The following is a 27330-nucleotide window of genomic DNA, read 5'->3' on the forward strand; positions in this document are numbered from 1 at the left end:
AACTGGGTCTATTTTGAACACATATAAGGTAGCCTGGGGAAGAGCCGGAGCTAAAGTGGCCGCGGAGTCCTCAGATAGCCATGTTTCTGTCAAGAACAGAACGTCAGGGCTTTCGTCTAAGAGGAGCTCATGGACGTCCTCATGGTGCTTTACCAGGGACCTGCAATTAAAGCTCAATATGTGTAGTTTAGAAGAACTGATAGGCGCTGAGGCTGAGGAAAATAGCGGAGAGCAAGCCTCAGAGGCCTTAAAGCCGCAATGGTTGCAGTGTATGGTAGGGGAACCAGGGTGACATGTGTGCGCCATGCAGTCAGTCTGAAGTCTAAAAGCAAGCAGCTCATCCCTGGCGTAGGGCGCCATCGCTGGTCAGGCGTCCAGAGATCTAGGTAACAGGCGATGGACCAGCGCGGACGGGCGCAGACGGGTTCGCCTTTGGCGACCCGCCGCGCGTGTCCGCTGCGCGGGAGATAGTGTCTCAGCCTAAAAAGGCACCGGTCCCGCCTCTGGCGGTAGAGTTACGCCCTCGGGGGCCGTGCAAAAGGTCAGGTACGCCCTCCACACAAGCGGCACAAGCCGTGGTGGAACGGGGCGGCGACCTGGAGAAAGCGAAGATGTGGTACAGGTAGGCTTTGCACAGAATCAGTAATGAAGTTTTAAAAACAGCAACAGCAAACAATTTCCAAATGCAAATACGGGTTTAAAACATAGAGCAGAGCGCTGCTGCAGCGCCTAGCGTCTCCAGCGTGTCCGCTGCGCGGGAGATAGTGTCTCAGCCTAAAAAGGCACCAGTCCCGCCTCTGGCGGTAGAGTTACGCCCTCGGGGGCCGTGCCATAGGTCAGGTACGCCCTCCACACAAGCGGCACAAGCCGTGGTGGAACGGGGCGGCGACCTGGAGAAAGTGAAGATGTGGAACAGGTAGGCTTTGCACAGAATCAGTAATGAAGTTTTAAAAACAGCAACAGCAAACAATTTCCAAATGCAAATACGGGTTTAAAACATAGAGCAGAGCGCTGCTGCAGCGCCTAGCGTCCCAAGCGTGTCTGCTGCGCGTGGAGATAGTGTCTCAGCCTAAAATGGCACCGGTGCCGCCTCTGGCGGTAGAGTTACGCCCTCGGGCCGTGCCAAAGGTCAGGTACGCCCTCCACACAAGCGGCACAAGCCGTGGTGGAACGGGGCGGCGACCTGGAGAAAGCGAACATGTGGTACAGGTAGGCTTTGCACAGAATCAATTTCCAAATGCAAATACGGGTTTAAAACATAGAGCAGAGCACTGCTGCATCGCCTAGCGTCTCCAGCGTGTCCCACCTTTGAGAGACCTGGCCATGCATTATTAATTGATTATATTTTTATCTAGTGTCGAAATCTGGCACAAAGTGGCAGAGTTTAGCGTTGACCCGCGCATTGAAAGTGACCATAACCATTTGATCGTATTAAATATGCACAGCTAATGTAGATGTGAAGGTGGGGAATTTCGTTTCTCTAACGGATACAAATATTGCAGCTAGCGATGTTAGATCATACCCCGAAGAAGTAGTCCCCCCCCTCTTATTTAGATTGCCCTGGAGTGTCGGATGCCCATAATTTGGAGGTAATTGTTGGGAGCGGTCTGGAATTTCAACCTGGTGGTCCTAGAATTTTGTCGTGGAATATTTCGGGCCTCGCGGCTTAACTAGATCTGCTGAATTGGGGAGATTATATCGATTCCCACGAGATCTGCCTTTTTCAAGAAACTTGGGCCTTAAGCCCTCTCTATAGAGTAGGGTTTGTAGCGTATTGTGAGCCAGCAGTCAAGGGCCCTAGGGGTAGACCATCGGGGGGTCTATGTATATGGGTGGGAATCCACCTAGGATGCATTATAAAGAGAGTAGATACCCATTCCCAAGATATTACTTGCATTCTCCTGACCCATAGAAACCAACAAAAACCCTTATTAATGTTTATTCTCGGCTAGTCCAGCATGGTTGGACATCCCGACATTAGACTCTGTGGTTAGCCTTCTTAACTCTCTTTTGGGAAATGTGTACTTCTTGATTGGTGAGGATTTTAATTGTCACTTTGAACACCTAATGGCCTTATGAAACCTATTACTAGTGATGAGGATGAAATCTGGTCAATCCCAGCGCCTAATAAATACCCGACAAGGGGGTGGACCCCACTTGTCCTTCAAATGACCTCTCATACCCTTACTTTCTCTTTGAGGGCCTGTAATGGACGTTTTCCGAGAGATAATCCAGGGCATCCCACCTTTGAGAGACCTGGTCATGCATTATTAATTGATTACTTTTTATCTAGTGTCGAAATCTGGCACAAAGTGGCAGAGTTTAGCGTTGACCCGCGCATTGAAAGTGACCATAACCATTTGATCGTATTGCTAGATTTTTGTTTGACAGAAACAGATCAAGGTCCTGTAAACCCCCCTAGAAATAATCTCACAGTGGTCGAAGGAGGGAGACGTATCCGCTGTGCTACAATAAAACAATCCCCAGAAATAATGTCAAATATGTATAATAGTATTATCCCCCTCCTAGAAAAGGCAAGCTTTGTATCCGGAAATCCTGTTAACCCAGGACCCGGAGATGATTTTGGGAAAATTCACCAGGACATGGTTTCAATCCTGGCGGATTTCTTTTACAGTAGCAGGGTTCCCAGTTGTAACCATTGTGGCGATAAAAATCCCTGGTTAGGCAGGGGGTGCAGGGAAGCTAGGCGAACCCTGCTAGCATCTCTCAAGGGGGGTGACAGTTTGTGTATTAGGGAAGCTAGGCCCCTTTTTAAGGAAACTCTTTTAAAAACAAAATCTGAATGGGAAACAGATAGATGGCAGGCTATTAAAACTGCCCTGGACTCAAGACATTAGAGCCTTTTGCAACCTGATTCACACTGGAAAAATTGAGGGCAAGACTACTATTGGACCAAACATTGATGAGGAAGCCTGGCGTCGATATTTTAAGGAGTTATACTCAAGTCCGCCCATTGGATCGAGTGTTAGTGAGCTTACAGCATGTTGTCTCATCCCTGATTCTACATGGGATATTCCGCCTTGTACTATGGCTGAGGTATTATCTGCCCTAGCCAAGTTATTACAGAACAAAGCTCCAGGATTAGATAGAATCCCCGGGGACCTGTATAGAGACGAACAGGTAGTGTGGGCTCCATATCTCCAAACACTTTTTAATGCAATTCTTCATGGCCTCCCAGCTCCCTCTACGTGGGCTGGTGCAGAGATTATCCCCATCTTTAAACAAGCATTTGCAATGCAATAGGTCTCGCATTAGGAAAGTTTGAGCTATTGGTATTGTAAATGACAATTTTTTTATTTGTGTTGGTTTTGAAAATAGCGAAATGAATAGCTTTGTCATTTACAATGCCAATAGTTATAACTTTCGCAAATGTGACAACTATAGCATTTGTAATGCAATATGTGTTGTATTTACGTGACTTAGATGTATTGATATTACAAATAACAATGGCTTTTAATTTTTTTTAATAATGAATACTTAAAAGTTATGGTAATTTATAACTGCAATAGCTTTAACTTGTGTGAAGATTATGTTCATTGTATTTTATTGTGACGAAAATCCAAGAACAAAAGTGAAATATTAACATCTTTTTGTGACATTTGTAATAAAGCTTGAAACATTGAGAGAACATATTTGAACCAGTTGTTGTCGAATGGTTGCACACATTGATGAGGTGGTGGCGCTGAGTGATGCTGTGGTGGTCCTGAGTGATGCTGTGGTGGTCCTGAGTGATGCTGTGGTGGTCCTGAGTGATGCTGTGGTGATGCGATAGAGTGAGTGCGATGGATAGAGTGAGTACGAGAGATAGATAGAGGGAGGGCGAGAGATGGAGAGAGGGCGATAGATAGATGGATAGAGTGAGGGGTATCGAAAGATAGACAGTGTGGGCGATCGATAGTGATGGCGATAGTGAGTGCTATAGACAGATAGAGTGAGGGCAATAGATAGACCGAGTGAGGGCGATAGAATGAGACGAAGGGATAAAGAAGAAAATGCAATGACACGGTGAACGAAGGAGAGAGGGGACCATGTAAACGGGTCTAAAGGGACGTTAGTAAGAGACAGAACAGAACTGAGTGGAAGGCAGAATGTTTAGTGGAGGAGAGAAAATAGAGAAATATGAGGTGTTAGTGGGAGAAGAAGGGAGGGGACAGCAAGGCAGAAAGAAGGAAAGAGGAATAAAAATGGAGCACGAGGAGGCTGGAGAGAAATTGTAAAAGGGAATGAAAAGACATAAAAATAACAAGCTGCAAGTTCCCAAACATTAGAAAGAACACAAAGCAACCAGTCACATTTTGTTTAACAGTGGTAGTTGCGCTGGACAATTTTTTAACTGCGTGTACTTGAAGGTTTGCGCTTATAAATTGGCTTGACCTAAAAAGAGGAGGAGGATGTAAAAACACGAAGAGCGAGAAAGAAGTGGAGGTAAATGAGGAATAGGAGGAGAAGGGGAAGCAAAGACATGATAAAGATATGTAGAAAGATGGGGCAATACAAGTGATAGTTGAGAAAGCAGGGCAGTGAGATGAAGGGGAGAAGGGATATTAGTGCAGAGATTGTTAAATTGTGACATTGAAGCAATAGCAGTTAATAAAAAGAGCGCATTACAGGCCACAAACAGCTTTAAATTACTCTGCGTATTGCTAGGCGCGAGCAGGCAGGAGAGGTGTGTAGGGAACGAGAAGGGGTGGCGGGGGAGTGAGGGAGAGGGCAGATGAAGGAGCGGGGGAGAGAGGAAGGGAAATGTATTGGTACGGAGGAGGGGGGGAATGGGGGAGGGGGAAGAAGTTCGAGAAGAGAGGAAGTGGGGAGAGAGGGTCAGAAAATGAAGGTGCACAAAAGGCTGCGACTGTGTAACCCCACCCCCCTCGCTGTCCTCCCGACCAGCAGTGAATCAAAGGCATTAGGGCACAGCTTTCCAAACTTTTCATGTTGGTGACACACTTTTTCGACATGCATAATTTTGCGACACGGTAATGCAGCGTAGCGAGCCCAAAACACCTAAGGAGGTTGGGGGAGGGGGAGAGGGGTGAAGATATGGAACCCATTAACTGTGATGTCGTGAACTGAGACAATTGTGAAGACATGGAACCCCATCAAGTGTAATTTGGTGGATTACAGGACAACGCCAACTATGAAGACAGACACAAAGAAATGTCATGTCATTAATAATGGGACCGAGAGAACTGTGAAGACTTGGAACCCATCAACCGTGAGGTCATAGAACATCACCAAGTGTAATTTTTACAGACTTCTGCACACTATAATAAACCATGCCTACTTTGGCATCACAGACGCCAACCAAGTGTGACAATCAAAGATAACTACACCAATCAAACAGTCCTTTATTTTCGGGACACTTTCAACTTGACCTTTCACATTTAACATTTGGTAGAGCACATCTGTGGTAGAGTAGGCCTGCAAAAAGCTGCGTTTATTTTTGTTTTCCATCACAGAAACCCACACCAGCGGCAACATTGTTAACGGTGAAGTTATAGAGTCGTACACTTCACTGAATCTTTTACGAAATACTCTCACTTTGCAGTAAGAGAAATAAAAGTAAACACCAATTTCCAAACAAGCAGCAATTGTGGGAAGACAGTCTGACGTTTGATGTACACCAGAGAGTGCACCAGGCTGCAGATGAGGAGAGAGTGCACTAGGCTGCACTGGCTGCAGCTAAGCAGACAGTGTGCAAGAGCTGACCGCAGATATGGACAGAGCACACAAGGGAACACCACAGAAGGAGGTAATTGTAAATTGTAAATTGATACTTGTATAGCGCACTACTCACCCGCAAGGGTCTCAAGGCGCTTGTACGAATACCGCTGTGGAACCCGTCCTGGCTTTCCCTGTGAGGCATCCACTCCTGGGCACCTCCAGTGCAGTATGACTGGGGGCAGATAAGGAGAGCGCACAGTGACTAACTACAGTACACTAACATAAGGACAGGGTGCACCAGAAGTAACTGCCGATAAAAAGCGGGCACCAGGACTGGCTTCAGCTAAAAAGACGGTGTACAAGGGATGACAGCAAATAAAGACATATGAATATATCTGTCCTTATCTGCGGTCAGCCCTTGTACACTGTCTTTTTAGCTGCAGTTATATATATATATATATGTCTGCAGTTATATCTATACTTATATACATATAGATATATGTCTGCAGTTATATCTATACTTATATATATACATATATATATGTCTGCAGTTATATCTATACTTATATATATATATATATATATATATATATATATATATATATATGACTGCAGCTAAAAGGAGTGTACAAGGGCTGACAGCAGATGAGGACAGAGCGCACCAGAAGTAACAGTCTGTACCAGGACTGGTTGAAACTTGAATGACAGTGTACACGGGCTGACTGCAGCACAAAGAGTGCACTACAGCTGGGGACAGATAAGGGCACCTGCGAGGGAGACCGAGAAAGACAGAGTTTGAGGAGCAGCTGCAGAGGGTGCTTCGATCTGCCTCCAAAGAGAGCACGAAGGGGACCATGGGCAGCGCCAGTGCTGGCTCAAAACAGCAGTGTGCACACAGCACACACCTGCAGCCACATTTCCGGGACTGATGTAAATAAACCAGAGTAAGTTCAAATAATCAACAGTGCAGTCTGAGGCGTTAGGACTGGGGACGGCAGTGCACGCCCAGGGCGCCTGAAGGCTGGGCTGGGGCAGCGGGTGGTCGGAATCACAGTAGGCTGTCTGAGGCACCATAGGGCGCGGGGAGGTGAGCGTGTCCTGTGAAAGGGGATAGGGTGGTCTGTGTCAACAGTCAAACACCCGAGATGAGTAAAAGATGGGTTGTGTTTATTAACTTGCACCTGATAGGAGCAGAGCGCAAGCTGAGTCACTGTAATATCTCACACCTCAGAGCAGCAAAGGCGGGGCTACATTTTATGTCTCACACGCAAGAGGAACACAACAGATCACACACAAGACGAGCACAGGCTGAGCCGGCTGTGTTCAGTATGTTGCGTCTGAGAGGCGCATGCCAGACTCAGTATGAACAAGAGGGGAGGAATGGCTCAGCAAGTTGACACTGGTCACTATCACAAGCGGTGATCTACAGAGACCTTCGACGCTTCCCAGGTTCTTATAAGCACACGCTGCATTCCTCTTACGGGTCTGTCCTTACACGTCCTCACGGGGCTGTATTATCCATACAGGTGCCTAAAGAGCTGTGTGTTGCATCTGCATCTCCGCCCCCGCCCACCCCACGCCCCCGCCCCCCCCACCCCACGCACACAGGCAATCGAGGCGATGCATCACTCTTACAGAGAGCTCAAAGTGGGGTGTGTCCTGCTGGTGCTCGGCTAAAGGTCTCCCTTTCCTTTCTACATGTACATCTGCCTGCCCTACGAACTGCGCTGTACCAGCGTCATTCCGCGACACACCCACCATGTGCAGGCGACACAGTAACGAGAAAGCTCTGCATTAGGGTAACAAGTCGAAAGGTTGCCTAGGCAAGGGTCGCATGGGGGGGCGCAAGAGGGTTAAGCTCAAGGGGAGGCCGTTAAAGGAGACTTTTCCAAGACCGCGGGAGGCTCACTCCCGCGGGAGGCTCACTGGAGGCAAAAGGAGATTGGGGGGGGGGGGGGGGGGGGTCAGGAGCACGAGGTGTGTGCAAAAAAAAAAAAAAAAAAGGGGGGAAGGGCTGAGTTTAGGGCGAAGGGACGCGCAATTTTATTTATGCAATTGGCGCGTTTTATATAGCGCAGACTTTACCCAAAGGTGTGAGTGCTTCCCAAATGAGGTTAATAGTGTGGCTTGTGGCGTTTTTGGATGAGGACGTCTCTGCAGACGGACGCCAAGGAAGACAACATTAGAAAAAGTCAGGAGAAAGCATGGTGTCGAACCCCTCCCCCCTCTTTTCTCGTGCTTTGAGCAAAGATCTTCACTCCCGCTCGGCAATGAGCCACCTAGCCTGAGCCTGCCTTAGGTAATGCTTCTGCACATGGCTGAGCGTTATAGGGAATAGTATGAAGCGCTTCATTGCGTGGGATGGTCGGGGAGGTGTTACACGGCACACCACTAGATGCGGGCAGGAGATGGGTGGAGAGGTGCGCATCCTGTGGCGGGGGGCAAGGAGAGGGGGGGGCTGACGAATGGCTAGACGCTCGTGGAGAGTTGCAGATACGGGAGGGGGAGCGTAACTAGAGGGGGGGAAGCCTATGCTGGTGCGGGAGGAGGACAGCGCAGGAGATAAGGGGGGGGGGCGTTCGGAACGGCTGCCATTGGAGCGGGCGAGTTGGCAGTAGTGGAAAGGGCGGGGGAGCCCTGAAGTAAGGTGCCAGACTCCGAACTGCAGGGCATGCGGGCAGGCTTCACGCAGGGATGAGGCGGTTGGTGCGAATGGGGTGCGGGGTATGCATAGGGATGGGGGTGAGCAGTGTTGGAGCACGCCCAGTTCCTGTTTCGCTGATATCACTAGGCCAGTTTTGTCCCGCACTTGGAGTCGACTATACGATAACTAAATGCAATTTAGTATGTATGGCCCAAAGTTTATTGGTTTATGTAAATTGTATTCCCGATGGGTGGCGGAGGTCGGCGCGTCCCCCGACGGATGCTGGTCTCCATAATATCGCCGGTCAGATTATTTCAAAGTTACCTTGGCGGGGCTTGCTGGGCTTGCTTGTGTGCTTCCCAGAGAGACAGGAGATTGGGAAACGCGCGCGCGCGCGGCCGGCTCCGATCGCTTTCCAGAGCGTGCGCGTGACATCTCCTGTCTCCTGGAAAGCAGACCCGGCAACAATAGTATCGCGCCTGTGCGATGGCATATGGCTTCGCCGTATGCATCGCAGGCGCGAGACCTAAAAAGGGTCTCCATCGAACCCGCCAACTATAGGCCAATCAGCCTTATTGATGTTTCACACAAAAATGTTGCAAGGGTGCTATTGGAAAGATTGCAGGAATGGATACCAGACCATGATGTTCTAACCCTTTTGCAAGCAGGTTTCAGAGCCAAAACTTCTACCGTAGACCAGTTGTTTAGGCTCCAGTTGATCTACTGGAAGCATGTAGTCCTGGAAGGTGGGTGCCTGTACCTAACCTTCGTGGACTTGAAATCAGCGTTTGATATGGTAGACCGCGACCAGCTGTGGGGCATCTTGCTGGCCATGGGAGCTCCACCATGTCTCTGTTTCCAGCTTAAACGTCTCTACAAAGGCACATTTGCTAGAGTAATGTATGGCAAAAATGGACAATTAACGGCTCCGTTTCCCGTTGGTAAAGTGATGAGGCAGGGATCTGTGCTAGCGCTGACCCTCTTGACCCTCTTTTCCCTCTTCCTCAACGGGCTAATTGAAGATTTACTTGCCATTAAGAATATAGACTCCCCAAAACTGGCACTCCGCAAATTCCCCGCACTAATGTTTGCGGATGACACTCTGCTGCTTTCTAAATCTGCAATGGGGATGCACAGTGTGCTAATGGAATTTAGGCAGTTCTGCAAAAGGAGGAATCTTGTGGTTAACATTAACAAAACCAAATACATGGTCTTCAATGCCAATTCCACCAATTGCCCGCACCAAATGATGGATGACAGACCCCTTGAGAAGGGTCCGCATATTTGATTATCTGGGCCTCTCTTTGAACGATAAAATGGGGTGGGGTCCTAAATTCAATAAGGCCAACCTAAAGCTAACCCAGGATGTTAGGGGAATTTTAAAAGTCCAGAAGAGCTGTGTTTTAAATGTTATAAGCCCACCGCTTGAAATCTATAAAGTGCAAGCTAGGTCAGCATCCCTATATGGGGCAGAATTGTGGGGGCATAGTCCATCCAATGCTCTTACTCTAACTGAAAATAATTTTATTAGACAAATTCTGGCCTACCAAAAAATACACCCCTAGTACCGCTAAGGATGGATTTGGACATCCTCCCAATAGCGGATCTTATCTCTTCACGCCCGTTGATCTATTGGCGACAGCTGTAGAGCACTCCAGAGTTGGTCTGTTACAGGGAAGAACTATAAGTGCTAATGACATCACTAGGGGCTGGTAGTGTACCCTGGTTGTCCTATGTCAGGGACTCTTTTCGTGCAATTGGAAGGGAGGACCTATGGACTACCCCAGAAGAATCCTGTCCAGCCATTAAGAAAAAAAACCTTGGCAATTGCATCGAAAGAGTATAAACTGACTAGCATCTTGCAGGCAGTTAATCCTACGAGTTTAACATATGGGTTCCTGTATTTTAAGTCTCATTACAAATTTGAGCGGGTGTTAGACTCTATTCAACCGTTACTAGCTAAGAAGTTGTTTTTGTAATTCAAGTATGGGACACTCCCGCTATATGCAATAACAAATAAGTGGGCGGGTGTATCCCATCGCTATGTCCTGGATGCCTAGTGGAGGAAGAAACGGTAATCCACGTTTTGTTCTTCTGCGCAGCATATAAACAGGCTAGGTTCAAATGGGTTATTCAACTCTGTAGAAACCTGGGTATTAGGAACTATCATGAATTCTTTAGGATCCTAAAATCAGATACCGACCCGGTTTATGTTGTTGTAATCTCGAAATTTCTCTTTGCTATGTGGTCAAAATGAAGGTATTTATTAAAACCCGACTTGACTACAAGTAACCCCTAGTCCCTTTTTTTCACCAGCCATAACTACTAATCCCGTAACAATTAAGGCTGTAGGCTGGTATTTAAGGCTGTAGGCTGGTATTGAAGGCTGTAGGCTGGTATTGGAGTTAAATTTAAGAGAGACACAGAAGTATTTACCTGCAGGCTGGTACCGCGACCCTGGACTTTTAAAAAAAAATATTGGAGGTTTACTATTATACTTTTTTATGAACATTTTTTAACTTAAATTATATTCTTACTGTATGTTTTAACCTATGAATTTCCCATAATGACGATTTTCCATTTTCTATTTCTGTAGTGGCTCTATTATTAATACTTGTTTACATCTCAGTGTTCATTATGATCTTGTACTCTTTCATCTGGCATGGATTTTAATGTGTTGTAAATTTATAATGTGCTTTTATGGCTGTAATAGCCGAAATAAAGTTTTTTGATGATGAAGATGATTATGGTTGTGTGTGTGGTTGTGTGTGTGGTGGTGTGTGTGGTGGTGTGTGTGGTTGGGGTTGTGTGTGTGGTTGTGTGTGCCGACGACACCCAGCTGATCCTCTCCCTGACCAACGACCCCGCCGCCGCCAGAGCCAATCTGCACGAAGGGATGAAAGAGGTAGCCGAGTGGATGACGACCAGCCGCCTGAAACTGAACTCAGACAAGACGGAGGTCCTCATCCTGGGCTCTTCGCCCTCCGCCTGGGACGACTCCTGGTGGCCTCCCGCCCTGGGCACCGCACCCAAACCGACAGACCACGCACGCAACCTGGGCTTCATCCTGGACTCCTCCCTCTCCATGACCAGGCAAGTCAACAACGTCTCCTCGGCGTTCTTCAACATCCTACGCATGCTACGGAAGATCTTCTGGTGGATCCCCACCGAGACCAGGAAGACCGTCACCCAGGCCCTCGTCACCAGTCGACTGGACTACGGCAACGCCCTCTACGCCGGTACCACCGCCAAGCTCCAGAAGAGACTCCAGCGGATCCAGAACGCCTCAGCCAGACTCATCCTCGACATCCCACGAACCAGCCACATCTCCGGACATCTGAGAGACCTGCATTGGCTCCCCGTCAACAAAAGAATCACCTTCCGCCTCCTCACCCACGCACACAAAGCCCTACACGACCAAGGCCCGAGCTACCTCAACAACCGAATCAACTTCTACGCTCCCAAACGCCACCTCTGATCAGCCAACCACGCCCTCGCTGCCGTCCCCCGCATCCGAAGAGCGACAACAGGAGGAAGGTCCTTCTCCTACCTGGCCGCCAAGGCCTGGAACTCCCTCCCGACCGACCTGCGCCTGACCCAAGACCACCTCTCCTTCAGGAAGAAGCTGAAGACCTGGCTGTTCGAGCAGTAACGGCACCCCCGTCCCCCCAGCGCCTTGAGACCCTACGGGTAAGTAGTGCGCTCTATAAATGTCTTGATTGATTGATTGATTGATTGTGTGTGTGGTCGTGGTTGTGTGTGTGTGGTGTGTGTGGTTGTGGTTGTGTGTGTGGTTGTGTGTGTGTGTGTGTGTGGTCGTGGTTGTGTGTGTGGTCTGTGTGTGGTTGTGTGTATGGGTGGGTGGGTGTGGTTGTGGGTGATTGTGTGTGGTTGTGTGTGTGGTTGTGGGTGTGTTTGTGTGGGTGTGGTTGTGGGTGTGGGTGGGTGTGGTTGTGGTTGTTTGTGGGTGTGGGTTTGTATGTGGTTGTGTGGGTGTGTGTGTGTGGTTGTGTGTGTGGTTGGTTGTGTGTGTGTGGTTGTGTGTGTGGTTTTGTGTGGTTGTGGATGTGGGTGTGGTTGTGTGTATGGGTGTGGTTGTGTGTAGTTGTGTGTGATTTTGTGTGTGGATGTGGTTGTGGTGTGTGTGTTGGTGTGGTTGTGGTTGTGTGTGTTTGGGTGTGGTTGTGTGTGTGTGGTTGTAGCTGTGTGTGTGGTTGTGTGTGTGGTGGTGTGTGTGGTGGTGTGTGTGTGTGTGGTTGTGTGTGTGGTTGCGTGTGGTTGTGTGTGTATGTGTGGTTGTGTGTGTGTGTGTGTGGTTGTGTCGCTCTACGTTGGCAATCCTCGAAAGTATTAGCAAAGTTGCTTTTGTGATCTCCGCGCAGCTAGTGTGGATCGTCGGTGGAGTCATGGAAGCGAGAGAAAAGTGAGCGAGGAGGGTGGAGGGGCCGAGGCAGGGAGCAAGCGAGAGGAAAGACAGATGGCGCTGAAGGTTGGCGGTTCGCACGTACACGCTCGCGTGAATGCAAACTCAATGCCAGCCAGCAGCACCTACAAAACTCACCTACTAAATGTCTCTCCAACAGCGCATTAGCTGGCTCAGCGAGACCTAAAAACTATGTGAGCTTTAACTTGTGTTGCTTGTGACCTCTCTGACCTGTGCGAACACCTGCTTCCATTCACCGTCAGTGCACTGCGATGGTAAGCCAGCCATCCATCTGTCTCGAATTTTTTGCACCTCAACCCTGCAAACTGCCTTCAGGGCCTCATATATGCGGGAAATCAGTCCCCCTATTAGAGCCCTGGTCCAGCAGCAGCGTCAATGTCTGTGTCTTCCCACGCTCATCCAGGAGTGTGTTTCATATCTCGCGAGCTGTGCCTGATATTTCCACGTACTGTTCCTTTTTATTCTTACCATCATAAGGTAAAACTCATAGAGGGCCTCATTTAGATCCCTGCAGACGGATTGCTTTGTCACAACGGTGATGGATTATCCTGGCGCCTGAAATATAAATCCCAATCAATATTATGGGGTTTATATTTCAGCGGACGCAATATCCGTCCCCATTGTGACAGAGTTAACCCATCCACCAAGATCTAAATGAGGCCGAGAGTAGTTTATTTTACTTGATCACCTTTTGCGCTGCTTATGACCTGGATCACCCATAATGCTACAAAATTGATGAATTCAGTGTTTCTGATTTGAGTGATTAAATTTGACTTTATATAGGAAATAGTTCCTCTTCTTAAGGGCTCACTTTAGTTTTAATATTTAAAAATCTCAGACTACCACAGTTGCAACCATTCTTATGCAGACTAAAGCTTTCTTTCTTTCTTTTTATTTTAATAATGGACCATTTTGTAATGTTTGTAATGAGCTCCTCATCTGTCCGTCGGTGTTCATATCTCGCATTTTTATTTGCAGTGACTCACGTCTTAATCACCACAGTGTTAAAATAGCTTATTTTAATTGTAAATGTAGTGCATTTATATATGTGTGATTCAAAAACATGAGCCATCATTAACAGCCTTGAAAAATACTCAGACTAGCGTGCATAAAGGGGAGAAACTCATGATGGTTAAATTCTGAAAATGTTTTGTGATAACGGCTATAACCAAAATCCAGAAGGTAACATTTAGAAGAGTGAAAGACCTTCGTCTGAATCTACTTTTTTTCTATAAAGTATTTTATGACAAAAACACATATATGATTATATTCTACACCTACAATTTGTTAAGTAATGCTCATTAGAATCTGTCAATAGCAAAATTCCGCATGTTATGCATAATGCTTGTATACCTCTTTTGCTACTCCTATCCTATAGTCTGCATTACCCTCATAGTGCATTACATCCCAAAGGTTGGGCACGAAAGATGCTTCGGTTTTAAAACAAACCCTTACAAGCAACCAGTTCCTCAAGGTGTATATTTTTCCAAAGCAACAGATGCTCTTTTCAGTTTTGTACATTAGAAAGGCAGTTTCCGATAGCTACATTATTATGTCATGAACTTTGCATAAGAATGAAACTGCACATCTGGCCAGGTTGTTAAAGAGTTCAGATCTGTCTATAACAACTCTTTCAAGACCTAATGATACAGTTATGTTGAAAGTCCATGCCATTATGGTAGTGCTTGATAAATCTCTGGGTTGCATGTGCCCGCTTTTGTATTCTTGTTGAGAACAAATCCTACTTGCAGGCTTTTTTCTATTACTGAATACCCACCTCAGTCTCCGTATTGTAAGAATATATGTATACCGTACCTTGTTCCTGGATCTCAATATCAAGAGTTACAGATGAGACCAGACCACTAATGACTTGTTTTCTCTCTTTACCTTACTTTATACCTACTCCTCCCCTTTTAGGTCTCGCTTGAGACTTCGAGACATTTAGTAAGTGGCTTTTAAAAGTGCCACCAGAGGGTTTTGCTGGCCTACAGCTTGCGTTCACGTGCACAGCTGCCATCTGTGTTTTTATTGCTTTAATCATGCTCCTTTCTAGAACTACCCCCCACCCTTTTCCCCCTCCCTCCTGGTCAACTTCATTTGTGTCCTCTAGCTGTGAATCATGCTCCTACGCTAGCACTCCCCCTTCCTTCTCCCCCTCCTCTTCATCAGTTTCATGTGTGTCTTCTAGCACTGTGAATGCTCATGCTTCCACCAGGCACCCTCAATCGTCAGTGCACACCTTCACCAGGCACACACACTACCAGCCATCACACACCACCAGCCGTCACACACCACCAGCCGTCAGTGCACGCTTCCACCAGGCACACACACCACCAGCCGTCACACACTACCAGCCGTCGGTGCACGCTTCCACCAGGCACATGCACCACCAGCCGTCAGTGCACGCTCCCACCAAGCACACACACCACCAGCCGTCAGTGCACACTTTCACCGGGCACACACACCACCAGCCGTCAGTGCACACTTTCACCGGGCACACACACCACCAGCTGTTAGTGCACGCTTTCACCGGGCACACACACCACCAGCCATCAGTGCTCGCTTCCACCAGACACACACACCCCCAGCCGTCAGTGCACGCTTTCAACAGGCACACACACCACCAGCTGTCAGTGCACGCTTTCACCAGGCACACACACCACTAGCCGTCAGTGCAGCAGGCAGACTCTTCTCAGAGTCTCTTGGTAAATATATGTTCGATGCCTGGGAGGGAGTGGGTCGAGTTTTCTTAAACCCTGCTGAGTATGCAGGTGCAGTGCATGAACTCCTGTGTGAGTGGCTCTCTCACTCCAGACTTGTAAATTGCGCCTGCACCAGTCTTTTTGTCATTTGCAAAGTTCGGCACATGCGCACAGCTAGGCAGCCCCCACACCGAATGACTGCTTCCTACAACCAGAATGGAAAAAACATTCAGAGCAATGAAAACATGTTCATTTGATGCAAAGAACTGTTAACAAGAACCATGTCCAGCTATTGTAGATCTGGCAACGTAAACAAAACAGCAACAAAAAACAAACAAGCATTGGCATAGCAAATAGGTCTCGCTTTTTGGACCCTATAAGTATTTAGTTATGCAGCAGAATATCCTTGGTGCAACAAAACCAACTGTGGCATGGCTAAACACTTGTAAGGTCCCAAATGCAAGACCTATTGGCTATGCTATGCCAATGCTTGTTCTACCCCCTTGTTGCTTATTTCTTCTGTCACCTCTTTTTCTGTTTTCTCCCACAATCTTCCCCTTTTCTGCATATCATTCCCTGTTTTTCTTTCTCTCCGTCCCTATCCCATCCTCTTCCATCTTTATTTTGCCCTTGCTTTTCTCTTTCTTCCTCCTTCCTTCCTCGCTTCTCTATTTTCACCCTCGATCGTTCTCACATTCCACCTTATACTATAACTTCCATTCTTAACCTATCCCCATCTTTTCCCCTCATTATGTCTTGCTGACACCATCTATCTCTTATACTTTCTTTCTTCCTTAGGGTCTATCCGTGGCATGGATGACGTGGGACTGGCGGCGGGCAGGACCCAGCGAGAAAAGAAGCGTTCATACAAAGATCTGCTGAGAGAGGAAGAAGAGACTGCTGCTCAGGTCCGGAAGACGTCTAAAAAGCGGTCCAAGGTGAGAAATGGGCCAGTTAGTGTTAAAGCATGTTCTTGTTCTTCCTTTATGTCTCCTTTTCATTCACAGCCCCTCACTCTCTTCTGCCTTCCAGAGGTACCACTTTTCGCGATCCCCTCTCGCTCTTTGTCATCAGCCCTAACCTCTTTTGCTACCTTTTCTCTTCCTCCTTTGTACTTTCTACCATCTCTAGTCAGCTCTGTATTCAGTGTGGTGCCCTCGTAGGGATATTGAATCTCTCCGAACACACCTAAACCCTCCCAGGTGGATTCCAGATGTGAAACTGGAGGATAGTTATCTGGGAGGTAGGGTAGCGTGGTCAATGGCAGAAGATGAAGGTTTCCTTCAGGTTGATACTTCTGGAGGGCAGTATGGCTTTGGCTGTTGTGGCATATTAGATTTGATGTGCATATGATTGACTCTGACCCAGTCTTCCTAGCTTTTAGATTAAGCTGCCTGTCTGAAAGGAGCCCTATTTCCAATCCTGTCCTTTCATTTCAGGTGGTGACTAAATATTTTAACCAACCCTCACTCTCTGCTTCAGTTCAAACATTAACCCCCGCTGTTATGAGTGGCCCATCAGAGGCAGCCATTGCTGTGGATTATCGTAGAAAAGCCTTGCACACAGGAAAGTTGAGAGAGGAAAGCCAGCGAGAGCGTTAAAATGGTCCATGGGAACAAATTAGGAGAGGACTGAGGCTCCTCCTCCCACCTTCAGCCCCACGAACCTCCTCTTCCACTCCAGTATACACCAGCCGAAGCTTTAGCCCTTTTCTCTTGTTCCCCCCTCCCCATCTCCCCCATGGGATATGGCCTGCGGGCCATCTTCGTCTTCCTCTGTGGTAGACTCAGTTGTTCTGACCAGTCTTTCCTCTGTTTCTAGGACAGTGATCTTTTCTTCCCGAGTCCTGAAGTGTCTCTCAAGAAGAAGAAGAAATCAGATGACAGTGACTATGGAGGTAAGATTGAGCGAGGCCATTCGCTGTACAGGGTACCAGGCTACATTTCTCTCTTTCGTCAAAAGGGGTTATCCTGGGAGATACCAACTATTGAAAGGGCATGCAGACTGAACTGCCAACATGTACTGTCCACACTACTTATCGCACACAGGAAAGGCATGGACCCCACGTATGTGGGACATTATGTACTTTACATGGAGAGGGCCATTAAACATCCTCCCCTGCACTATCAATCAGTTGCCAAACTACCAGTCATATTAAATGGAGACAGTAGCCATTCTTTATTATAGCTGGGAAACACATTGCGCTTACCCTCTGTACACTGCAGCCTAAGAACACCATGTACAAATCATGTACCTTAAGATAGCTGAAAGGGTATCCAGTCCATTGGGGAAATACATAAGGCATGGCATTGAAAAGAAAAAGGCAGGGTGCTTCAGCTTTTAGAGTTAACTTGGTACTTATCCAGGTACTTATTTTTGAAATGCATACCTTTCTACACAACTCTGACCCCTTTTGGTGTCTGATTAAAGCTTTATAAATCCCCAAAATTAAATAAATAAGTTATTCAGCAGAAGAGACAAAGTAAGGTTGTGTGACTCATGTACCAACATTTTTTTTAGCTTTTGCTATTTTGTTTTTTTTGTCCGAAAATGTCCTAGCTGTGTTTATTGTTTCAAAGAGAATCCTTGATTTTGTTGTACTCGTTTTGTAAATATACATGTAGAAAAACATACTATTAATGTTATCATAAAGAGACTTTTTGGCACCACTACATGTGTGTGCTATTCATTTTTGTAATTTTGGGAGGTGTTTGCATCTTTTGATACAGACCCTGAAAAGGGTTGAAGAACTTTGATAAACGTTTTATCAAGCATCATTTGTAGACAGCTGTCATTTGCTTGCACTAATAATGATGTCAACCTGTTGCTTTTAGATGCTGTTGTCTGTATCATGTTTTTGAACTGTTACCATTTTTGGCTTAAAATTAACCTTTTTTAAAATTATATATGTGTGTCATTTGTTTTTCTGAAAAGTGTACGGCCTGCCCTCTGAACATTGCTTCCCCTTTCGCTCTCTTGCAGATTTCTCACCCCCGGAGCCAGCGAAGAAGAAGAAAAATGTGGAGGTGATGAGCGTCCCCTCTGACATTTCTATAGATGTACTGAAGGCCGTTGCCACTCCAGTAACTGCAGGCTCCAAGATGTCCAAGAAAGCAGAGAAGTCCCCCTCCAGCTCCTCATCTTCCTCTTCCTTCAGTCCTCCGGGGTTCCTCTCCTACCCAGAAGGTAGGAAGGAACACAAGAAGAAGAAATCAAGCAGCAGCCAGCATTCTCCAGTAGTAGCTGATGACATACTGCATAAGTCCAAAAAGCTGAAGACCCCCCCAGCGAGCACAGAGACATTGACCTTACGAGAGCCAGATGGCCTCAAGATGAAGTTGATAGTCTCCCCAAAGGAGGAGACTGTCCCACCACCTAAAAAAATCAAGAAAAACCCTCAGCCCACACAGGATGAACCCAGCATGTTGTCTCTGTTAGCTGAGCCGACTGCACAGTTTCATAAGTCTTCGCGGAAGAAGATCAAGCTAGATCCACAGTTGATGCCACCACTACAACAAGCAGATAGCTACAGGCGTGAGGGAGAGAGAGGGAGCCTATCACAATTGGAGATGCCTACTCTAGAGCCTCTAGACACAGGCTCTTCATCGGGTGGGGAGCAGGATGCTGGTGAGCTGGTGATTGATGACTCCTCCCGAGGATCCAAGAAGAAGAAGAAATCAAAGAAGAGTAAGAAGAAGAAGGACAAAGAGAAGCACAAGGAGGACAGACACAGGGACGACAAACATAAAGACGAGAAACACAGGGAGGACAAGCATAAGGAAGACCGACACAAAGAAGAGAAACGCAAAGATGACCGGCATAAGGATGACAAACGCAAAGAAGATAGACGCAAGGAAGACAGACATAAGGAGGACAAACATAAGGAGGACAAACATAAGGAGGACAAACCTAAGGTGGACAAACACAAGGAGGACAAACACAAGGAGGACAAACACAAGGAGGACAAACACAAGGAGGACAAACACAAGGAGGACAAACACAAGGAGGATAAACACAAGGAAGACAAACACAAGGAGGACAAACACAAGGAGGACAAACACAAGGAGGACAAACACAAGGAGGACAAACACAAGGAAGACAAACACAAGGAAGACAAACACAAGGAAGACAGACATAGAGAGGACCGACACAAAGAGGATAAAGACAAACACAAAGAAGAGAAGCGAAAGGAAGAAAAACGTAAGGAGGAGAGGCACAGAGAAGACAAACATAGAGAGGACAGACACAAGGAAGACAAACACAGAGAGGAGAAACACAAAGAAGATAAACACAAGGAGGAGAAACACAGGGATGAGAAACACAAGGATGAAAAGCGCAAAGAGGACAAACACAAAGACAAGAAGCATTCCAAGCCCAAAAAGGTTCTGGGTCAAGTCACCGGTGAGGCAGGAAAAGGGGCAATGATGCTCAGTGCACAATCACCAGTAAACAGCATGCCCTTCAACGTGTCACCACAGATGCTCCCACCTCCGCAGGCAGCTCCCCCACTTCCCGTTTTCCACACAGATGCACACAGTGAGAAAAAGAAGAAGAAAGAAAAGGACAAAGAGGAAAAAACTGAGAAACTGGAGAAGGTACGTACGTGTGTGTCACAGCAGCTGTTTGCGTCAGATGGAGATGTAGAGAAAGATGATGGAGTCATATGAAGATGCTTCTTAGTAGAACCCTGTCCCTGCCACTGGTAAAAGTCTCCCAGTTTTTCTTTTCTGAACTGTGGATTCTCTGGAGCTCAAACAGACCATTTCACTAACTGGCACTCTACCTTTTTATTTTTATAGATGTAGTTATCTACATATTGATTAATCTGAGGTTCAATCAATTTCAGCTTTATTCGATCATTCTTAGGTATGATCGTAGAAGTACTGAAACAACAATAAATTTAAAAGGGAAAAACAATTCTCATAAATAAAATATGGTAACCCTTTCATCTGGATTCTTATAGAAAAAAGTTAAAAATCTTACAAAGTTTCAGTTTATAAGTACTAAAATCTGCCCTATCAAATATAAGTTAAATGCAGAATATAAATAGTTAAATAAATTTACCTAAAAAGTTTTATAATCCCAAGATCTTCCGCCTTTTTCTACAAGCCCAATCTGAGGTTAACTTTGCCTTTCTCAAGCAGCAAAAAACGCAAGGCCTCTTTAAATGGCATTGAGATTGTGACAGCACTATAAATGAATAGATTACTTTTTTGTACCAAAATATAAGTGTACAAATACTTGTTACAATTAAATAAGAATTTTAAATGAGATAAGTCTTGTAAAAGAAATGAGATGTACTGTTATACTTTTATTTACCTTATGCTTGGTCTCCAAGATGTCAAACAATATAATAGCACCTGCAAATAATATAGCTCATATATGTACAGGTGATATCCAAGGTAATTACCTTTCAAGATGATCCAAATTAATAGCTCAATAGCGGGGCAAGTGAGGTTTCCATTACCAGTCTATGAAGCCTTTCGTCACTGTACTTGTCAAGCGGTCCTTGTGTATGGCTTCTTAAGCATCCTTCATGAGTATTAAAAACCTCTTTCTTTGGGGAAGCAGTGGGTTTGTTTTATCAAGCTACTATTTTCTAAAACTAATTTGTAGTGATCATGGATTTGAGCCTAATTTTGATCCTGGCAGGTTTCTTACTCCGCAACCTCTTTTTCCTTAACTTTGATGGAGCATGTTGTGGTAATATTCAGTCTCTATTTTTAAATTTGATATTTCAGTACACAACCTTCTAAACGGGCCGAAGGTTTTCTGTACTTGGCATACATTTATGGAATCTAAGCTTAATTCTTCTCTGCAGGCTGTCCTCATTATGTGTCTCCAGCGCATACATTGATCTAAATGCGATGGAATGCAACTGGATTACAGCCGCAGCAGACAATGTAGCCCTCTCAAAAATGTCCATTCAAGTATAATATCTTCTATGGCATCGTAACATACTGAGGAGTTTGCTACTGCCAAACAATACTGGACACTGCTTGAAAGTCAGACTGAAATCTATTGGCTAAAATTATTTATCACCCGAAATAAAAAAATATATACCACTAAATAGGAAAGCATGCTCCCTATACTTTGTTCCTTCTATGGCAACAGTAGGAAATTCCTCAAGGGAAGTCTTCAGGATTATGAAGTGCCACCTTTCTTTTTTGTGTAATTCCCTCTCCTTGTTGTTTTAAGACAGAATTTTAAAAACTTAATAGACCTTTAACTCAGAGACACGTTGTTGTTTTAATCTCTTTTATTGGCAGATCAGAAGAATAATCACATACACAGCAAGCCACCTATAACCCAAACCAGGCTGGCCGCAAGGTTTAATTGCATACAGGCGAACAAAGCCCAACTCATCAAACTATGTACTCTTAATGTAGCCACGGTAATACACAGCTTGCCGCCTATAACCCAGTGTGGGCCGGCCGCGCTTAGTGGACAGTGGATTAAGAGCCAGTGAAGACTCGTTATGATGTGCAATGCACTTAATGTTCAGTATCGTCTCAACGCGGCCTCCTCGTGGTGTTGCTGAGTGTAGCAATGCGCTATGCATGCCAAAGAATAACAGTGAAAACAAGGAAAGGAAACTAACCCATGTGGAACAGACTCTCATTAAACCCACTCCCCCCTCCCAAACACCCTTTCACCTTCCGACCAGGGCCATCCTGCAAATGTGCCTAGCTCAGCTAGTGTTTGCTAGGAGTTGGTTAATTCACACTGCCACTGGCACCTCTTGCTCACAGGGCAATAGCCTGAGGATACACAGCTAGGATGGGCAAGTCAAGTCAAGATACGCTTTATTCGATTTAAAAGTGTTAAATCATAAAAGCACACTACATTAAAAATAAGAATATATCCTTTCATATATATAATTTTAACAATTCATTAGGAAGGCCATAAGTTAAAATTGCAAGACGATGACTTAGAGCTGATTACTTACACAAACATGTCATACATAAAATTTGTAAACAGTTAAGAAGGGAGGTGACCTTGCATGGTTTTCCTGAATTTGACCACCCCTTTCAGATACTTAGCTATATGATCAGTTAAAATTACTTCATACTTCATCTAAAAGTTAGAGCTTCAGAAAGGCTGGACGACCTTGTGTCAGACCTAGCACTTTTAAAATAGGCAAAATCCATAATTTTCTGATTAAAGTAGTGAATTTACAAAAGAAGATGGAATGAATTGTAGACTGAGCAGACATGTCATCACAGGGGCATGGACATGGAGAACGTGACCAATCATTCATCTTAGGGAAGGTGACAATAATGTGAAAATTGCCCAAGCGGAAGCGAGTCAATAAAAGCCCGTCATAATTCACCAATGTTTTTTTATCAAGTAGGGTTGTATCCCCGGTTGAGTCAAGAGTAATTGGTTTGCTCTGACAGATGGTTTCATAATGTTAATAGAGTCTGTTTGACTCCAGGTGATTGATACAAGATGATTTTAATTCCTTCCTTGAAATATGATTCAGACTGTCTGGATTAGAAAAGTACTCTGGGCAGCCTATGTCGAGAAATGCAATGTACCCCTTGCAGGTTCAAACAATCCTTCATCACGTCCCGGTTAAGACCATTTGCAGTACTTGTCCAAACCTTGTGCCATAATAGGATCGGCTGGATTTTAATTAAGTCGGATATATATAATAATCCCAGTTCGGCGTATCAAAAGTACGTGGCTATGCTATTCGGAACAGATAAAAGATATTTTAAAAACCTGTTCTCGGCTTGCTGCATGGGCTCTACATTGGCATGGCCCCAAATGCCAGCTCCATACCTTGTATTGAAGTACATTTAGCTTTGTAAATTATCAACAAGTCATTAATGGAACTTTTTTCTAGTTTTCTAGCAAAATTTATCAAGGTACCTATGGTTTTAGCAAATAACAATTTTCTAGTGTTGATGGCTTTTGTCCAAGATACCCTCCTTTCAAAGACGATTCTCAAGTATGAAAAGTAATTGGTGAATTCCAGTTTTTTATTATATATAAAAATTTCTCTACATTTAACATTGGGCTTACTGCCTTTCAATACAAATGTTTTAGCAATGTTTACCTTAAGGTCTAATCTATACATATAAGATACAAAGCTCAAAACCATTTTCTGCAGGCCTATTGGCGTTCGTGACAGAAAGACGGCATTGTCCGCATATAACAATGTCCCAATTAGTCGTTTGCCAATTATAGGTATGTCTTGACATTCCCTTGTTAAGATGGCACTCAAGCTGTTTATATAGAGGGTAAAAAGGAGGGTGGCTAACACCCCCCCTGCCTTACCCCCTTCCTATCAGGGAAGTTATAACTGAATTAGCCTGCTTTTCCAGAGCGGACAGTTGGCCGAGCATCAAGGTAAGCTTGTTTTAAGAAGTGAATTAGAGGCTCTTAAACCCCCATAGACTCTAGTATACACTGCAACTTCTGATGGTTAACACAATCGAAGGCTGAGCTCTGATCGAAAAAACACAAATGGAGTCTCACACGTTTGGCCTCAGTGTATTTTCCCAGAATGAGGCTTAGATTCAAGCCTTGTTCCACGGTATCCAGTTCTTGACGGAATCCATACTGTAACTCAGAAATTACGCCTCATTCCTCTGCCCACATCAGCAATCTGTTTAGAATAGTACTCCCAGCCATTTTCACAAGAGAATCCAGAAGAGATATGGGTCTAGAGCAGACAGGTTGTTACGATCACTATAGACTCCGTCCAGGTTGGGGTAAAGCCTTGTGTGCGGCAAGCCCTTAAGACCATGGTAAGCAGAGGGCCCCACAACAAGGGGCAGGATTTATATAAGCCCACAGGTATGGTATGTGGTCCCGGGGCTTTAGCTCCCCTGCTCTCGTTAAAGGCTAGAATCACCTTGTCCACAATGAAGTCAGTAGCAATTGGGAAGAGACTCGAGGGTCAAATTCTATGGTCTTCATAGTGGTGAGTGTCTTCATTATCACCGTATAGCCTAGAGAAGTGGGTCACCCATTGGTCCTCCCCAATCGTTATTTCAATGCTGAGTATGTTTCTTGGGACCAAAAACGGGGCGTTCGCGGCCTTCCAGAAGCCTTTTGTATCTTTAGTATTTGATGCTTGCTTAAGGGCCAGCCACAGTTTTTTACTTATTTCCTCTTTTTGTGCTTTGAATGACATTTTATACGCTGTTCTTGCCCTTTTTATAACTTCTTGGTCTCTCTTAGGCTCGTGTATGGCAGTTTTCAAGGCTGCATGGGTCTTACTACAATTGGAGTAAAACCAGCCTGTCTTACTAATGCTTTTTGTTTTGTTTTCCGAGAGTAGTTGAATTTGAATGGCCTGTGAGATTTTACTAAAATAATTAAAAACATCTGTGTCCATTGCTTTCTCATCAAGACATACCTCAAAATCAGTTTTACAGCTGCTTGGGAGCTCCTTGGTTAGATTTTAATGAGTCTATGCCTTCCCATTTAATCGTATATCCGTTAGTTCTAGTAATGGCCATATCTTGTGTGAGTGGAGTGACCATATGCCTTTTGGATAATACTTTAGACGGCTGTCTAAGGCACCACTTAAGGGCAAGTGATCACTAAAAGCAGCAGTGTGAGTTTTAAAATGATGTATTCTGTCAGCGTATATCTATTTGAAATTTATAGATAATCTATGATTGTGCACGACCCGCGACCATTGAATGTACCTCTAAATGGGATAGGAGGTGAACATAGGCCGTTAGCAAAACCCAGTTCCATAGTATATTTAATTTGATTTAATTGATCCCAAAAAGAGAATGCGATTAATGGGAAATATCTAACTCGTCATCTGATGTTAATCCCCAGTTACCTCCTTCGGCGAAATTACAGGGGCCGATATGAAAGTCCCTCCCCAGATTATACAAATGTCTTTATTTGTTTTCTTTAGGATTTTATCCAGGTCCTTTTGTAGGTCCTGCAAGACAAGAATTTTATTGTAGAAGTTTAATAGAACCATGCAGTGGGAATTGTCAATATGCAACTTCAAGACCTGGTAATAGGTGTTAGAATCCAAAAAATCTATCTTACTTATGTTCATCCTATACGACATATAGGTGCCTAAGCCTCCCTTTTTTCTCCCATGGCTGGAGGGTGCGGCCGGTGTAAAGAATGTTTTAAAACCGTTTATGTGCTGAATGGCATCTACCCAGGTTTCTTGAAAGCATAGTATGTCATAACTTTTAATAAATTGAAGCCAATCAGAATTAGAGAAATTTGAAGTTAGGCCCGCCAGATTCCAGAAAAGGGTGTTGGTTCGGGTGGACCTATGCTCGCCATGGGCATTGTTCTTGTCATAAACAGGTTCAGCAATAGGAACATTGGGGTGGTGGGCTATGCTGTTCGATGAATGTACATGAGGGATCTTTGAGTTTATCAGGTCTAATCCCTTCTTGTTATCACAATACGCAGTGATAGCTCCAGCAGCAACACGAGTGGGCTGAACATCGTCCAGTGGCCCCAAGCTACGATGGCAAAAAACAGCACATGGAACATCGATAGTGCTTTGATCGTTGTGAGCGAGTTCCTTGGCTTCAGAGAGTTTCAATTGTAGGCCCGTAAGATGGTTGGTAACAACCTCACTTAAATCAACAAAACTAATTGTGGGGATAAGTCAATCTAAATCCTCCAGAGATAGAAGTATATCGAATCTGTTTTGTAAGGGTAAACTAAATTGATGTTGAATATTGGAATTTATAGATCTCTGCTGAGAAAAGTAATGGATGTGATTCATCGGGGGATAAAAATATCCAAGGGGCAATTCATTAATACCTCCATTTGTCGTATAATCATTACCAAGTCTGCATAAAATCTCACGTATCAGTCTGGGCGTTCTAAATGTGAGGACAATACAGTCGCCATGAAGTGTTTCTGCCCTTCTCCCCACCCAACCTACTTTTTAGCCATTTTGAACTCGCCGAACAAGGCCTCTGCTAGCTCTGTTTTTGTACTGAGCCAACAGAGAGCCTTTTTTCTCAGTGCCTCCCATGTTTCATTCGCTTGGAAAGAGCGATGTGAGACATTCACCATTATTATGGTATATGGGGTGGCCTCTGGTGGCAAATTCAGTATCACCTCCTGTGGTACCACGGATGTTGCATTGGGGGGGGGGGGGGTTTGCAAAGGCCGATTTACTTTGGGCTTGTAATGGGCCAAAGTATCTTTATGATTTGTGCTGGTTATACGCTTATGTTCTGCCGATGCTTTAACTAAGGGGAGTTTGCTGTTAACCTGGGTTGAAAAAACTGCCTTTCCAGCTTCTTCTACCGGATTTGGGGGATTATTCGAGGGATTAAGGGACAAACAAGTTGACTTTTTTAAAGTAATTCCTCAATGGCTGTTACTCTGACCAACAACTTCTCTAAGGGCACTATAACTGTATTATGTAAGGCGTCTATGTGAGAAGTTGGCCTGGCATATGCTGTCCACTATTCTAGTGGGCACCTTGCACCAGTCCAAACGACCCTTATTGATGGTAGATTTAAAGACAACCTATATAGAAAGCTATCCTAGTGGTAGCTGTGGAGAGCAGCCTTCAGGCTAAGTCTTAAAGGAATGTAAAGCAGCCTGTTTTACCAGTCTATAATCTCATGAATGACCAAATGAAAGGAGAACCACACCAGGTATATATATAAAATATATGTATTTTTTCTAAACACATCCCTCTAGTCTCTTTATAAGGCTAGAGGCAAAAGTACATTCAGTAAACTTAATTAGCACACAGTAAATATACATCTAGGGGCGTACCAAACCATATATTAAGAAAGTGGTATAAGAACCACGACTGACATAGATACAAGGCCTAGAGCCTTTAGAACCGCTGGGGCCACCAGGAACCACCCAAGGTAGTGACACAGGGA

At 45.1% G+C, this 27330-nt stretch overlaps 1 protein-coding gene across 2 annotated transcripts in view; it reads left to right on the forward strand.

Annotated features, from left to right (window-relative positions):
- Positions 1 to 27330, forward strand: part of HMGXB4 (HMG-box containing 4) — a 264459-nt gene that overhangs the window by 111385 nt on the left and 125744 nt on the right. For both annotated transcript variants that reach the window (XM_086962893.1, XM_086962899.1), the window contains exons 2-4: positions 16271 to 16410; positions 17294 to 17369; positions 18455 to 20067. In XM_086962893.1, coding sequence (XP_086819019.1) covers positions 16271 to 16410; positions 17294 to 17369; positions 18455 to 20067 — 1829 coding nt within the window. The remainder of the gene's footprint in view (positions 1 to 16270; positions 16411 to 17293; positions 17370 to 18454; positions 20068 to 27330) is intronic.

Source organism: Lissotriton vulgaris, chromosome 1_1, assembly GCF_964263255.1.
Source record: "Lissotriton vulgaris chromosome 1_1, aLisVul1.2, whole genome shotgun sequence".
Lineage (NCBI taxonomy): Eukaryota > Metazoa > Chordata > Amphibia > Caudata > Salamandridae > Lissotriton > Lissotriton vulgaris.